At 42.5% G+C, this 17134-nt stretch overlaps 1 protein-coding gene across 1 annotated transcript in view; it reads left to right on the top strand.

The window, feature by feature from the left end:
* Positions 1-15047, top strand: part of MORC1 (MORC family CW-type zinc finger 1) — a 201465-nt gene extending 186418 nt beyond the window's left edge. The window contains exons 26-27 of the mRNA XM_066347035.1: positions 11024-11218; positions 14432-15047. Of these exons, the coding sequence (XP_066203132.1) occupies positions 11024-11218; positions 14432-14518 (282 nt within the window). The 3' untranslated portion in view covers positions 14519-15047. The remainder of the gene's footprint in view (positions 1-11023; positions 11219-14431) is intronic.
* Positions 15048-17134: the final 2087 nt, after the last annotated feature.

Genomic DNA, 17134 nt, shown 5'->3' with positions numbered 1-17134 from the left:
ACAGTGGTACCTTGAGATACGAATTTAATTCATTCTGTAACCGAGCTTGTAAGTCAATCATCTCATATATCAAACTGCCAATACTGGACCTGTGAGCCAACGTGCCAATAGCGGCAGCTTCCCAAATCATGACTCGTATCTCAGAATTTCACTCGGATCTTGAACAAAAATATGGACCAAGTTGCAGCTCGTATCTTAAAAAAATTTGTATGTTGATTTGTTGGTATCTCAAGGTACCACTGTAATTGAATATTTTCAGCTTGAAGACTTGTCAACATTTCCAAACTAGAATTAAGAAGACTAAGTATTCTTCCAATATATTTTTGACTCTATTTTAACAGTAATATTATCATCAGTGAATGTAAAACTGTCATTGATCAAGAGGTACTAGAAGCCCTGACTGGATAGTTCAGTTGGTTGAAGCATGGTCCCAAAGCACAGAGTCTGCTGGTTCAATCCTTGATCAGAACACGTACAGTACAGCTCAGTGTTCCTGTCTTTCTGTCTCTCTCACCCTGCCTTTCTCTAAATAAAAGTTTAAAAAAAAAAGCTACGAGAGCTACACTGAACTAGGTAGGCTTTTTATATACGTTAACAAACTCATTTAACAAACTTTCACAGCAACTTTGAGAGGTATGTGCCACTCTGTCCATGTTAATAATGAGGAAATAGAGTTAGAAAGATAACACTGGGGAACAAAATTTTTTTAAAATTTTTTTATTTTTTTCATTTTTCCGAAGCTGGAAACGGGGAGGCAGTCAGACAGACTCCCACATGCGCCTGACCGGGATCCACCCAGCATGCCCACCAGGGGGCGATGCTCTCCCCCTCTGGGGCGTCGCTCTGTTATGACCAGAGCCACTCCAGCGCCTGAGGCAGAGGCCACAGAGCCATCCTCAGCACCCGGGCCACCCCTGCTCCAATGGAGCCTCGGCTGCGGGAGGGGAAGAGAGAGACAGAGAGGAAAGAGAGGGGAAGGGGTGGAGAAGCAGATGGGCACTTCTCCTGTGTGCCCTGGCTAGGAATCGAACCCGGGACTCCTGCATGCCAGGCCGACGCTCTACCACTGAGCCAACTGGCCAAGGTCGGAACAAAATTTTTGTTGCATACACAAAAACACTTGCTCTTATCTAATTCGAGTGTGCTGATCCCAAATCTGACATTAGTTTTTCTCTGTAAGCTACAGTTTTTTTGCAATTCAAGATTTTAGGTTTTCATCTTACTGTAAAATTTTCAACATTTAGTTTAACATAATGAAGTAGAACGGGTTGGGAGCCTATAGCTCGGGAGCCAGATGTGGCTCTTTTGATGGCTTCATCTGGCTTGCAGACAAATCTTTAATAAAAAATAATAATAATGTTAAAAATATAAAAACATTCTCATGTATTACAATCCATTCATTTCCTACTGCTCATGTTCATGGTTGCGGGTGGCTGGAGCCAATCACAGCTGTCCTCCGGGACAACACCAAATTTTTATTGGATAATGCATAACGTACACAGGTTGTTGTATTACATTTTAAAATATGTGACATTCATGGCTTTCTCAGCCAAAAAGGTTCCTGACCCCTAAAGTCGAATGTCTTCTTGGACATGATCTTTGTGCGAATATAATAATTTATCAATATATAATGCAGTAAATACACTAATACACTAAAAGATATGATTACATCAGAATTTGTCTACAATTTCAAAACAGAACATATTAAAACAGTTATTTTCATCATAAAATTTGAGCAAAACTTATTTAAATTCTATTCAGGCAAAAATTTGCCTTTGTAGCTCTTGCATTTGTGTACTTGTTGAGGAAAATCTCGTTTGATGCTCCAGCAGTAGTCTGCTCATCACTAACAGCTCCAAGATTTTCGGGAAACTTATCAAGGTGACTGTTCAGGAAGTGAATCTTAACACTGATGTTACATCCAATGCTGCGGAAAGCCAACACCATCCTTTGAACCAGAGAAGTTCATAGTTTTCTGCTTTTATGTTGCCAAGGAAGTTCTTTGTAACTGCCACAAAAGACTGCTATGCTGCTTTCTCCTCCTTATTCATCTTCCTGGAAAATTCTTCATCACGTATGAAGGTTCGAATTTGAGGTCCATTGAATACACCTGCTTTTATCGTCTCGAAAGACAAGGCAGGAAAAGCAGAAATAATATGTAGAAAGCATTCACTTTCTCTATTCAAAGCCTGAACAAACTGCTTCATTAAGCCAAGTTTGATTTGAAGTGAGGGAAAAATGATCCTGTCTCGATTAACTAAAGGTTCATTCACAATATTTCACATCCCTACTTCCAGAGTTTCATGTTTCGGCCACTCCTTCTGTGTCCAGTGTTTCTCCCGAGCTCAGCTGTCCCACAAACACAGAAAGTAAGGATACTTTGTGAAACCTCTCTGTTGTCCTAGCAGGAGATTTACCATTTTAAGATCCACACAAATGATTCAGTTATGCTCCTCATACTTCAGAAAGTTGAGGACAATTTTTATGTCATTATAATCTTCTCACAGATGAGTTGAATAACCAATTGGAATCGCTGCATACACATTACCGTTGTGTAGGAGAACACATTTCAGACTCCGTTTAGAGGTGTCAAGAAACAGCCACCATTCTATTGGACTGTAAGTGGTAACACCCAGCTGGCTGAGAAGACTACTGATATCATGACAGTAAACAAAGTGTTTGTCTTTGGAAAAAAAGTCCACAAAAATTTGTTCACACTTCCTGAAATGGGATACTTTAGCTGACCAGTGAAGTACATTCTTTCCTTGAAGCCTGGAGGCTAATAACTCAGCTGCTTTCTTTGATAGGCCCAAATCTCTTACTAAGTCATTCAATTCTGGTTGGCTAAACTGCTGAGGGGTTAATGACTGCTTGGCATTAGAAGAAGACCCTTTAGATTCTACAACCATTTCCTCATGCATCTTATCAAAATACACTTGATCACCATGTTCACTTTCTTCATCCTTAGAAGAAATAAAACCAGTGAAAACTGGAACTGGGAGTGTCTCAGAATGTGGGATAGGTCGTATTGCTGAAGGAATATTAGGATATGCGATCATATGCTGTTTTTTCTTGCCGATGCCCTTTGTATGGATCAGACCGAAATAACAGTCACTGCTGTGGTCCTTAGGTTCACACCAAACCATGGGAATACCAAAAGGCATTCCTTTGCATTTTCCTATTGACCAGTCATGAAGCATTTCCTTACAATTATGCCACACAATATAAGGAGCCCAATTTTTGTCTGGATCTCCAAGGGGAACTTGAAAATAGGCAATATATGCACGTGTCACAAATGATGAAATATTGAGCCTTTGACATTGAAGTGTGTAACAGCCACATATATAACAGAAGGTGTCAGGACTATTCTTACATTTACGTCTACTCGAAGAAGCCATGATTCAATCTTAAAATAAGAGAGTGTTTTTATCAGATAATATTTTTTACATTTAAGAACAACTAAGATTATGTAAAAGTGATGTTTGTAAAACATTAATTGCCTTGTGGTTATGTTCAGTCTTAGAGTCGTTGCCCTTTAACTCCAATTTAAAAACCAATTCTTGCCATTAACTGTAACAAAAAGAAAAAATTGCAAAAAAACTCGAGCATGCACCAAAAAACGGATTTGAGATTTTTGGAATCAGTGGTGTAGAAATATATAGAAACAGTTCTAAAACCTCATGCAACACAAAATGAAAAAAAAAAAATGATTCCCCAGTGTAATGTTTCAGTGTCACAATGCAAGCAGATTTCAGGTTGAAATCGAGATTTGTCCCACTTCAGAGCTCTTTTTACTATACCACTTCTTCCATCTTATTCTTATCCAGATGGAAATACTTTAGCCTTGTGATCGAGTTTGCATGTATGACTTGCAATAGGTATACTACATCTTCTCCAGCCTGATGATATGGAATAATAATTGTTTACTTACTGGACACCTTGACATTATGTGATGAGATAGATGTATCCGGGGAGATGCTGACAGTGAAGTGTCAGAGGGAGGTATGTGCATGTGGTAGGCAGGTTTAGTGTCCCATCAGGAAATGTCCCACCTGTGTCTGTGGCAGTCAGCTTGAAGAATTATCAGTAACGCTCTGGATCTTCTCACTTATCTGCGTCTACTGGTTAGGGAATTCTGATTTAAATAGTTACACTATAATCAAAAAAAAATGGAGGGGGAAGAAAGAAAGAGATAAAAAGAAAAGGAAAGCTTATGGACACAGAGAACAGTGTAGTGATTTCCAGGGGTGGGGGGTGGAGGAGGGTTTAGTGGGATTAAATCATGATGGACGAAGACTTGACTTGGGGCTGCTGAACACACAGTCCAGTGCACAGAGATGTGGTGTAGAACTGGGCACCTGAAACCTGCATAATTATGTTAATCAGTTCACCCCAATAAAATTTTAATTTATTTTATTTACTTATATTTTATTGTTCAAATGATTTTTTTTAAGAAATTAAATTTAATGGGGTGATTAAGTACATATGTTTCAGGTAAAATTTGATTTAAAAAAAGTTAAAGCCCTGGCCGGTTGGCTCAGCGGTAGAGCATCGGCCTGGCGTGGGGGGGACCCGGGTTCGATTCCCGGCCAGGGCACATAGGAGAAGTGCCCATTTGCTTCTCCACCCCCCACCTCCCCTCCTTCCTCTCTGTCTCTCTCTTCCCCTCCCGCAGCCAAGGCTCCATTGGAGCAAAGATGGCCCGGGCGCTGGGGATGGCTCCTTGGCCTCTGCCCCAGGCACTAGAGTGGCTCTGGTCATGGCAGAGCGACGCCCCAGAGGGGCAGAGCATCGCCCCCTGGTGGGCAGAGCGGCGCCCCTGGTGGGAGTGCCGGGTGGATCCTGGTCGGGCGCATGCGGGAGTCTGTCTGACTGTCTCTCCCCATTTCCAGCTTCAGAAAAATACAAAAAAAAAAAAAAATTAAAAAACAGTTACATATAAAAGTTAGGAATTTGCCTAGAATTAAATTGTCATACATCTATTTACCCAAACTTATATATGACTTTCATGTCTGTTTCTAAATGATATATTTTTAGTGTCTATACTAGCAGCAAGGGAGCCAATTTTTTTGGTCTTGGGGGCCAGACTGAATAAGAGAAGTGTTTATTCAGGGTGAAATGTACTAGCATAAATGATAACTAGAATGCCCTAATGTTCGGGGCAAGTGAGATTCAAAGAATCGAAGCGAAATAGTCAGAAGACCATGAGTTCCTGTTGAAACTGAGATGTTGGAAGCAGAACAAAAACAGTTGGAATCATGACTCCCCTAACATGAAACAGCTTGGTCTTAAAGACTTCATTAATGATTGTTAGCTTTAGGTGGGAGTTATAAAATCTATTCAAATCACTTTTTGAAATCCAGGTAGAGGACAAATTATGCAACTTATTTTAAGGTGTGTACTTTTAATGAAGAAAGCCATATCCAAGCACAGGAGGACTCTTGAGAACTCACAGACTTCTTCGGCCACCTCACGCTGACCACAGGAGTGGTTTTCACACCTGCTCCTGAAGCCATCAGGGAGTCAGTACAGCATTGGTGGTCTTGCACAACCTGAGCTAAACCACCATCTTTTATCTTTTCCTCTCACAAGCCATGTGGTCCATCCAAGTGGGGGAATTGCTTCAACCCACTAGACTGGCTTGCCTCTGAGCCTCTCCCCATGCTGTCCCACAGAATGCTCTAGCTACACTCCCAGTCCATGTTTGGCCTCTTGAAATCCTACCCACCCCATGTGGAATCTGGTCAGTATTGCCTTTACATCAAGCCTTGCGTAGTCTGTCCAAGGGAAATGAATATTGACTTTCTGTGCTCCGAGAGAGCCTCAGAACTTGATTTTAGCATTAAATTTTCTGCCTTCTATTTTAGCTGTATCTGGTTTTGTTTTTGTTTTTTTCTCCAACTAGATTATAGAATCTTTGAAGTTAACAATCCTCTCTCACCAAACTGTTTCCTGGTGGCATTTAGTCAGTACCTTTGAATGCATCTGAATCTTACTGTTTGTGTGCTGAATCAAAGTTGATTGTTTCTGCTGTAGAGACTGCCCACATAAACACTCACATGCATATCCCTGTAAATATGGTACGAAACCTACAATCTTGTGGGCCTGTTTTATTTTATGCATACTTGCTAGGATTCCAGAACTCTAGAGCTCTGACTTTTGAAATTTAAGGCAGAAAATTCAAATCTCAACTGAATATCTTTCTTTCAAATCTTAATTCCGTTCTGAATTAATGTAGTTTGGGAAGGATTCCATTTTTGATCTGCCACAAATACCTCTGCAAGAGTAAGTTTATCCAGCAGAACTAAGCCTCTCATCTTGTTACAATTCTCTAGTCACCTAAATAACAATGTTGATACAACTTGAAGTCCTTTTATATTGAGTTCTAAAAAGTGTCAAAATTGCTTCCTTTTATGGAAACCACCTGGAGACATTAGCCTGAGAAAGGCAGAAGAGTAAATCAGGAAACAGGTTGGTGGTATTTACAGGAAATATACTTTGCTGGTTACAGGACAGTGAATAGAGAGACTAAATAAGACTTGGAATGTAATGTGCTCTGTAAACAGTTTAAAGTCATACCATATTGACAGTGTCTTTTGAACTTATTTTAAAGTAAGTATAGATACACAGAAATTTACAAAATAGCAGAGGTCCTACGTACCCTTCACCCAGATCTTACATCTTACATAATTATACTGTATAACTAGAGTATAATATCAAAACCAGGAAATAGAAATTGGTAGAATGTGTTTCATTTTATCATATATGCAGATTTGTGTAATCTCCACTAAATCTTCCTGTGCTGTCCCTTTATAGTCCTACCTCCCATACACGAATATGCCCAATTCCTGGCAACCACTAACTTGTTCTCCATCTGTATAATATTGTCATTCTAGGAATGTTACAGAAACAGACCATCCAGTATGTGTCACTCCATGATTGCCTTTATTCACTCAGTGTAGTGCCCCTTAGATCAGTGGTCCCCAACCTTTTTTGGGCCACGGACAGGTTTAATGTCAGAAAATATTTTCATGGACCGGCCTTTAGGGTGGGATGGATAAATGTATCACGTGACCGAGACAAGCGTCAAGAGTGAGTCTTGGACGGATGTAACAGAGGAAATCTGGTCATTTCTTAAAAATAAAACATTGTTCAGACTTAAATATAAATAAAATGGAAATAATGTAAGTTATTTATTCTTTCTCTGCGTACTGGTACCAAATGGCCCATGGACTGGTACCGGTCCGTGGCCCGGGGGTTGGGGACCACTGCCATAGATCCATTCAAATGTGTCAATAATGTATCCCTTTTCATTGTTGATGAGCAATACTCTTGTTTTTTTCTAAATAATGTTTTTAATATTTGATATTTCTTTTAAATTTTATTTTTGCTTATATTTTAAAAAGTGTTTTGTAGCTATTATTTATGAAGGCAAAACTTATAAAATTCTAAAGTTTTGAGGACTAAAAAGTATAAATGGCTGGTGACCGCTGAATTGTCTGGCCTTGTCCTTATTCCAAGACAAAAATTCAAATATTGAATTTTTTACCCCAGTCCACCTGCTAACCATGGGAATGTTACACTCTGAGTTTGTCTGAAGCCTCCACAGGAAGCATCTGTGAAGCTTTCCCGGAGGAGATGGTTGTTGCCTTAGTTGTCAGTCATCAACTTCGTGTCGATTGAGTTGAAGATGTTCAAAAGGAGATACTCAGAACTCCACGATATCAGAATACAGCCTGGATGTCAAAGCAGGATTGGCCCATGTGTCTGAAATCCCCCTGCTGTGAATGCTATATATCGGCTCTCTGATCTCCCCTGTTTAGGGCTCTCTGTGTGGCAGGCATTAGAAATGTTCACAGAAGTGAACAAAACCAATTGTTTATTTTACATTAAGGTTACCTCCTAGAGAAGGGGATAGATACATATAAAACATAATGCAAAAAAAAAACAAAAAAAAAAAAAAACAGCCCTGGCCGGTTGGCTCAGTGGTAGAGCGTCAGCCTGGCATGCAGAAGTCCCGGGTTCGATTCCCGGCCAGGGCACACAGGAGAAGCGCCCATCTGCTTATCCACCCCTCCTCCTCTCCTTCCTCTCTGTCTCTCTCTTCCCTTCCCGCAGCAAGGCTCCATTGGAGCAAAGATAGCCCGGGTGCTGGGGATGGCTCCTTGGCTTCTGCCCCAGGCGCTCAAGTGGCTCTGGTCGTGGCAGAGCGACGCCCCGGAGGGGCAGAGCATCGCCCCCTGGTGGGCAGAGCGTCGCCCCCTGGTGGGCGTGCCGGGTGGATCCCGGTCGGGCGCATGCGGGAGTCTGTCTGTCTCTCCCCGTTTCTAGCTTCAGAAAAATACACACACAAAAAAAAAAATTAAAAAAACAACAACAAAAAAAACCCCATAATGCAGTGTCACATCATGATAGATACTAACACGTAAATAAATAAACATCTGATAGGATGTGCCACAAAATGACTGTGCAGGGATGGTGGGCACTGCGGAGGGGGCTCTGCAGGTGAGCACAGCCTGTCTGAGTCCTGTTCCAATCCAGACCCTGAGGCAAAGAGTCAGGCAGCCTTGTCTACATTTGGGGCCAAACTTACCAAACAGAGAAAAATATCAGGGGTGAACGGTTGAGACAAGAATGAGCTTGATGTATTCCTGCAAGAATGAGGCCTAGAACTCAGGAAATAAAGTAAATAGGCAGAGTTAGGTCAAGGCTTTCTGAGTTCAATTCCTGTTGCCTCACACAAGTTTCCAGGAAGTTTAAGACTCTAAATATCTAAAATTTATTTATGTGGCAGTCTACAAACCTCACAAGTCTCTCCTTTAACAGACCACTTTGGGCCCTGGCCAGTTGGCTCAGTGGTAGAGCGTTGGCCTGGTGTGCAGGAGTCCCAGGTTCGATTCCCAGCCAGGGCACACAGGAAAAGCACCCATCTGCTTCTCCACCCCTCCCCCTCTCCTTCCTCTCTGTCTCTCTCTTCCCCTCGTGCAGCTGAGGCTCCATTGGACAAAATTGGCCCGGGCGCTGAGGATGGCTCCATGGCCTCTGCCTCAGGCACTAGAATGGCTCTGGTCGTAACAGAGCAACGCCCCAGATGGGCAGAGCATTGCCCCCTGGTGGGCATGCCAGGTGGAAACCGATTGGGCGCATGCAGGAGTCGGTCTGACTGCCTCCCCGTTTCCAACTTCAGAAAATACAAAATAAATAAATAAATAAATAAATAAATAAATATAACAGACCACTTTGTGTGTGTGTGCGTATGTGTGCGCATATGTTGGGGCCAGTGTTTGCCACTGTGGAGTGGTATTTAGGTCTCTAGTCCCAAATATTTCTCGGAGTTAATAGCACATGAAAAGAATAAATAATTGGGGGATAAACTAGTGACAAATCTAAGGCAGGAACTTTTGTTAGGATTTTAATGTTCTTAATTTAATGGAAAGTTCACACCCTTCTCTCAACTCTAATATCTGTGCCTCACTAATATCTGGGGGCACAATTACACTTTCTCTCCTATGACATAATATTTGCAGTTACTTGTATTATCTCACACCATAGACTAGAAGCTTCTTGAGGGTTAAGACTGAACCTTATTTTTGTATTTAAATTAAGTACTTTGAATTTAGAAAATAGTTAGTGAATGTCTATTAAACAGAACTTAATATGTATATTTAGGGGTTTTGTTTGTTTGTTTAAAAGATTTTATAGAGGCCCTGGCCAGTTGGTTCAGTGGTAGAGCATCAGCCTGGCGTGTGGAAGTCCCAGGTTCGATTCCCAGCCAGGGCACACAGGAAAAGCACCCATTTGCTTCTCCATCCTTCCCCCTCTCCTCTCTGTCTCTCTCTTCCCCTCCCATGGCTAAGGGTCCATTGGAGCAAAGCTGGCCCGGGCACTGAGGATGGCTCCATGACCTCTGCCTCAAGCGTTAGAATGGCTCTGGTTGCAATGGAGCAGTGGCCCAGATGGGCAGAGCATCGCCCCCTAGTAGGCATGCCGGGTGGATCCCGGTCGGGTGTATGCAGGAGTCTGTCTCTGCCTTCCTGCTTCTCACTTCAGAAAAATCCAAAAAAAATAAAAAGATTTTATAGAAAGAGGACCAATTCAAGATGAGGTCAATGAGTTGAAAAGGAACCATGTGAACAATGTTTGGGAAGGGCCTGCACATTTTTGTGGATTTGGGTGGAAGAGGAAGGAGGAAGAAGGGTAGAAATCGAAGACAAAGCTACTTTATAATTTTCCTGGGAACCCAGCCATGTTAGAGCACAGAAATCTCATTAGAGAAACATTCAAAGGATTATCAAAACAGAATTTGCCATGTGTATCTCTTTTCTCAGATCATCCCCTGGCCCTCTCACAATATTGATACAAGAAGTTCATGTCGTTTTGGAATGAAAACATTTGTCCTCTTTTCCTATTCCTATTCTGTGAGTGTTCTAAGCACAACATGAGCGCTTGGAAAACAACCAAGACTCTTGAATTAGCCAAGGTCATATGTGTTAGTATATGACTGCACTCCTCACATCAGGAAAGGAAACCCAGAGAGTAACAGAACAGGAGCTCCTCTTCCTGCATCCAGCGTCTGCTTTTCAAGTGCGTGCTACAGACGAGTTGTAAACAATACATTATATTTCATGAAAGCCCTGAGTGGCTGGCCATTCTGTCATTGTCTACGGGTTCTGTGGAGAGAAGGTTACCTGCCTCCTTGGTGCCTTGAATAATCCGGTATCACTGGTGGGAGAATAAATTCAACAGTTACTAGGTTCCTTCCCCATTCCAGAGGAAGGGAACGCAGTGGCCTGTCTCTCTTGTCCTTATATTATAGTTACTGGACTATTGTACATTTTTCTTCTTTCTTTTCCTCTTCTATCAGATTGTAAGTTCTTTAAGTTTATGAAGCATGATAGTATGTACATAAGGAGTTGATACTTGGTATATATGTACATAATTAAAATATGTAATTGTTTTCTGATATTAGAGGGCAAAGTAAAATTTAAGAATACTCTAAAATTGTTTTTAAAAACTTTCCCAGATTCAGAATGTTTATATGGCCCAATATGAAAAAGAACTAAAGAGAAAAGTGCAGTCTATTATCTATGAAACTAATATAACAGCAGTGATCAAAGAAATATCTCTGGTGCAATGTGAATATAAAAGAAAAGCTACTGAAGCTAAACTGAATGATCTTCGTGTCAAAACAGCAGTACTGTTGCAGAAACTTAAGCTGGTAAGTGATGAGATTTTTTTTTTTAAAGTGAGAGAAGGGGAGATAGAAAGACTCCCACATGTGCCCTGACCAGGATCCACCCAGCAACGCGTCTGGGGCCAATGCTCTATCCATTGAGCAAACCTACCAGGGCCAGTGATAAGATTTTATTTGTGTAGTACAAATATGCTTTGTGCAAAGAGCACTCAGCTAGTCTCCTCTCCTAACACTAACAAACATTTATTGACCTTGGACTAGTCACTAACCATGTCTTTACTCTTCTTATCAAGATATTGAAACCATAAAGAAGTGAACTTTGAAAGTATATATACTGGAACATTTTTAAAAGATTTATTACTGTTTCTCTTAACAAAATCAGAATCTTTGCTTGTGCTGTTGGTATAGTTTGATCACCCTCAGTTCTCCTTGATAGCATGTTTCCAATAAAAAAATTTTCCTAAGTTTTTTCAGACAGCAAACTATGTTAATTTATTTTTTATCCTAATACATTCGTAAGAATTGACTGTTCTAGGCTTAGAGGCTAGATTGGAGTGGTCAGGAAACATCATGTAAATATGAATTATTGTCCGTGTTGTTTGTTTGTATATTTTAATGCATAAAGAATTGGCCTCTATGAGATTGAGTAACTGAGGAAAGGTTCATCTTCTGTTATAGCATATAGAAATGTTAGGTAACGTACATCAAAAATTAAAACATACAGCCAAGATGGAAAAGACTTTCTGTAAATGTTAGAAATAAATTGAGAAACCACCAGTGAGTCCAGGAAGCACAGGCATTTTCCTCAGAATAGACCCTCATCTGAAACAGAGAGAAGACCTTCCTGGGCCATGGAAGGTGAGAGGGCAGGAGCTGAGTCCCCTACAGAAAGCCCTGACTGGAGGATTGGAGGTGTCAATGGACATCTTGTTTGTTGTGCCAGACGTTGGAACCCACCGGCTCCGCAAAGGAAGGCTTAGTCAGTGAGATCCCCAAGGTGAAGAAAGCACGAGGAGCCAGAGGAATCTGAGACGTGCTGCAATGCTTTATTCCTTCGTTCCTCATTCCTCCCTCCTGTGGTCCTGTCGTTTTTCATTTCATGCCGTTCTAACCCAGCAGTGCTAGCGCGGTAGACACAGTGCTCAGGGGCAATAGCAGCCTGGGGCCAATAACATTCCATCAGTGAGGTGATGTCAGGGACAATAGCAACCTGGGGCCAATAACATTCCATCAGTGAGGTGATGTCCTTGCTGAGTCAGTCAGGCAGCTCGGAAAGGCATGGCTGCCCTGGAAAGGCATGGGAACTGGAGCTGAGTCAGGCAGCCCAGAAGGGCGTGGGAGCTGGACTGCCTCTGCAGTCTGTGTTGTTGACCAGACCCCACATCCTGGGTCTTTCCTGTCAGGCCCCCACAGGAGGTTTGTCTTGCCCATGGAGAGGTTTGGCGAGAGACGTGAACTTTGAAGCCAGACTGCCTCGGTTGCTGTCCTGGCTGTGAACATTTCAGGTTGATAGTCCATTCCTCCTTCCAAAAAAAACCCCATAGTTTGGTTTCTCTGGGATTTCTCTTATATTGAATTGAAAATTAAACACAGGGAATATTGCTTAATTGAAGTATATAGCTAAAAGAGAAGAGACCTACCCTCCCCCTTGGGTGGTCTAAGCAACAGTTAAAATGTTCATTATTAAAATATGAAAGGACAATTAATGCTTTTTTCACATAATGGTAATTATATTCATGTTTCTGTTAACAATACTACATAAGCTTATTATTCAAATTTACTTACTGCTGTAAGAGTGGGATGTGAGTGGAGCTCCTTTTGGGTCTCGTGGCTGATGGAGCTGGGAACCCACCTGAAGTCTTAGGAGGAAGTCTAGTCCACCAGGTGGAGGGCAGTGGCCGGAGGACTAGACCGGACCAAAAGGCCGAGAGTGGTCAGAGCCAGAAAGAGCCACACTGAGTACTCCTCCGGGTCAGTGAATATTTGGGAAATTAGGTGAAGATCAATATTGTGGAAACTTTTCTTTCAGGAACAAGGGTCCCCAGTCATAAAGCTGGAACATAATACAATTCAGCCTCATTGAGAACTGAGAAAATCCAGGGCAGAGGGAGCAAAGAGAAGCGCAGTGAATGGAACACATTTATTGAGGCTGCAGAAACTCGGATGGTGGTGCCAGACACTCATTGGAAACAATAATAAAATGGAGATTGTTTCTGGAAGGTTCTTCCTAAAACTTCTCTTTTCCATCAGCTCAGTTGGAGAGTGGGTCGATCCCCTGGTTGGGCCTGAAGGGAGAGAGATTTAGGCCAATAAAGAAGCATTTGTCCAGCTGTTCATGGAAGGAGAGCCCAGGGGAGGGGAGCATGAAATTAACTCAGAGGTGGAGGGAGTGGGGAAGGGAGCAGATGCGGGCAACAAACCAAGCATTGCAGGAGGGGATGCTGCCCAGGAAAGGGGAGGAACAGAAGTCAGAATTTTCCTACACATCTGTTTTACCTTTAAGGCTAAAAATTCTTGAATTCCTGGCCCTGGCCAGTTGGCTCAGTGGTAGAGCGTCGGCCTGGTGTGCAGGAGTCCCGGGTTCGATTCCCGGCCAGGGCACACAGGAGAAGCGCCCATCTGCTTCTCCACCCCTCCCCCTCTCCTTCCTCTCTGTCTCTCTCTTCCCCTCCCACAGCCGAGGCTCCACTGGAGCAAAGTTGGCCCGGGCGCTGAGGATGGCTCTGTGGCCTCTGCCTCAGGCACTAGAATGGCTCTGATTGTGGCAGAGCAACGCCCAATATGGGCAGAGCATCACCCCCTGGTGGGCATGCTGGGTGGATCCTGGTTGGGCGCATGCGGGAGTCTGTCTGACTGTCTCCCTGTTTCCAACCTCAGAAAAATGCAAAAAATAAAAAATTCTTGAATTCCTAAAATGGGAGATGAGAACTTATAACACAGAAAAATGAAATTGGGGTGAAGGAGCACTTTAGAAATATGACAGGTAATTCAGTGGAAGGAAAAAAACAACAACAGTTAAATTAACCTCCACTAAAGAAGAAAAAATGATCCAACTTGCTAACTACTTGCCAGCGTAAATGAGATTAAGTGTGAAAACATTTTGAAAGGTTAAAAGGATTATTCAAATACAAGGTGTGTTGTGTTGCTACATGAATCATGTTATCAGGGGCCACCCAGATCATAGGAATAAACCCTGCAGCTTCTCTCCCTGCTCTGATGGTTGCTTTTCTTTTCCAGGGAAGCCCAGTAGGAGACCTGCAGCAGATTGACAGTTATTTAGAAGCTTTGCTTAAAGAAGATAATTTCGCTTTTGGAACACTTTAAATATAGAGGCACTACTGATACAGCACATAACCTCCCTTTGGAGAAAAAATAAAAGTAGTTCTCAAAACAAAGTCAGAAAAGACATTTTATTTTTTAAAATGCTAACAAGAAAAAGGAAAATTTTTTTTTCAAAAAATATTTTCCCTTGTGTCTGTTACTGTGAAGTTCGTCCTGTTTAACACTAAGAAGATTTTGTGTACTTTGGAAGAGGAGAGGGATTTATACTTTATGTATTTCCCAGTCATGTTCCCTGACTCTTGCTGTTCTTTCAGGAACTATGTTTTGAGTTCTGTAATTTCCATGTAAGCAAATAAGAAAGATGGAAATGTTGTTTAGGCTTAAATTTTGTTTTTACTTACAAGACTGTAAAAACTGGAAAACAGTGATTTTCAAATCAATATACACGGCACTACAGAACTATCTCTTCCTGAAACTTGTGTTGAAAAAGACGTTATGCCCTTTTTTTCACGACAGCCAATACTCATAAAGCAGAAACTACGGATCTTCAAAAATCTTTGAGTTATAGTATATGTGAAGTTTCTTACTGAGTTATAGTAAAAGAACAAATCTCAGTATAATGTGAACACACATTACACATATGTAAGAACTGTGTTTTTACCTTTTCCTTGATAACTGATCCTTTTATAGTTTGTTGAGAACTATCTATAACTCTGGACAAAAACAATAAACATTTGATCTTTATATGTGGACTTGTGTAATTTTATGTACATGCACATAGTATAAAATTCAGAACTTGTGAAGTGAAACATGGTGCAAAGTGTTCACTCCACGATGTCTTTAGCCATTTAATTACTCTTCTCAAGAGGCATGCTTTTATCAGTTCCTTGTGAATCCATCTGTAAAGCCAGTGGCCAGGGCCACCATCACAGCAGCCTGGCCCATGCAGGTTCGCATTGGATTCGGACAGTCGGTAAAGAAACAACGGAGCCAAAAACTGGTGGGCCATAGTCTTTAATTCTAGTTTGCACCCGGCGGACAAGTAAAAATACACACTGGGCTCCAAAACCCAGTCACATTCAGTGCTCACAAAGCTACTGACTTATCTGAGTTTCCTAGAATCAAAGGTTTCTAGCTCACCAGACTTATTCACCTCTGTTCCCCATCTCCTTCCTTCTCCCAGATACAAACTCTACACAAACTGGCATCTCACTCAGCACTCCGCCATCTTGGCTGCTTCTCCTGGCCTCCTCCACGTGGCCTTTCTCTGCTCTCCTCTGCTCTCTCTTCTAATGATAATCTCAGGAAACCAAGAGCGCAAGCTCCTGTCCTACCCCCATTTTATATTGTAGCTTCACAACCTTTAATCCAATATACAAAATAGGGAAGTCTCTACTACAAAGTCACTTTCTCTGAGGCATGATTGGATTGTACCACCCCACATCAAAAAGGGTGGGAAAGGCTTAATCCCAAAACCAAGCCCCAGGCTACAAGGATTCTCAACACACATTAATATCACCTGGGCGACGGCCTCCATCTTTAACAAAGTGAGCATAACACATTTTATCTGCCCAACACCCATGCAGGTTCGCATTGGATTCGGACAGTCGGTAAAGAAACAACGGAGCCAAAAACTGATGAGCCATCATCTTTAATTCTAGCTTGCACCCGGCGGGCAAGTAAAAACACACACTGGGCTCCAAAACCCACTCACATTCAGTGCTCACAAACCTACTGACTTATCCGAGTTTCCTAGAATCGAAGGTTTCTAGCTCACCAGACTTATTCAGCTCTGTTCCCCATCTCCTTCCTTCTCTCTGCACAAACTGCACAAACTGGCCTCTCACTCAACACTCCGCCATTTTGGCTGCTTCTCCTGGCCTCCTCCACGTGGCCTTTCTCTGCTTTCCTCTCTGCTCTCTCTAATGCTAATAATCCCAGGAACCGAGCGAGCAAGCTCCCATTCTGCCCCACTTTATAGTGTAGAAATCAAAACCTTTAATCCAATAAACAAAATAGGGAAGTGTCTAATACAAAGTCACCTATCTGAGGCATGATGGGATTGTACCACTCCACATCAGAAAGGGTGGGAAAGGCTTAATCCCAAAACGAAGCCCCAGGCTACAATGATCCTGTCTGCCCACAGCCCACCCCCAACACACATTAATATCACCTGGGCGACGGCTTCCACGTGGGCAGCGCCATCTTTAACAAAGTGAGCATAATATATATATATATATATATATATATATATATATATATATATATATATATATATTGTATTTTTCTGAAGCTAGAAATGGGGAGAGACAGTCAGACAGACTCCCACATGCGCCCGACCGGGATCCACCCAGCACGCCCACCAGGGACGACGCTCTGCCCACCAGGGGGCGATGCTCTGCCCCTCCAGGGCGTCGCTCTGCTGCGACCAGAGCCACTCCAGTGCCTGGAGCAGAGGCCAAGGAGCCATCCCCAGCACCCGGGCCATCCTTGCTCCAATGGAGCCTTGGCTGCGGGAGGGGAAGAGAGAGACAGAGAGGAAGGAGGGGGGGGTGGAGAAGCAAATGGGCACTTCTCCTATGTGCCCTGGCCGGGAATCGAACCCGGGTCCCCCGCACGCCAGGCCAACGCTCTACCGCTGAGCCAACCGGCCAGGGC

This window comes from Saccopteryx leptura, chromosome 8, assembly GCF_036850995.1.
Source record: "Saccopteryx leptura isolate mSacLep1 chromosome 8, mSacLep1_pri_phased_curated, whole genome shotgun sequence".
Lineage (NCBI taxonomy): Eukaryota > Metazoa > Chordata > Mammalia > Chiroptera > Emballonuridae > Saccopteryx > Saccopteryx leptura.
Note: the sequence above shows the minus strand (reverse complement) of the source record. Positions and strands in the feature narration are given on the sequence as shown.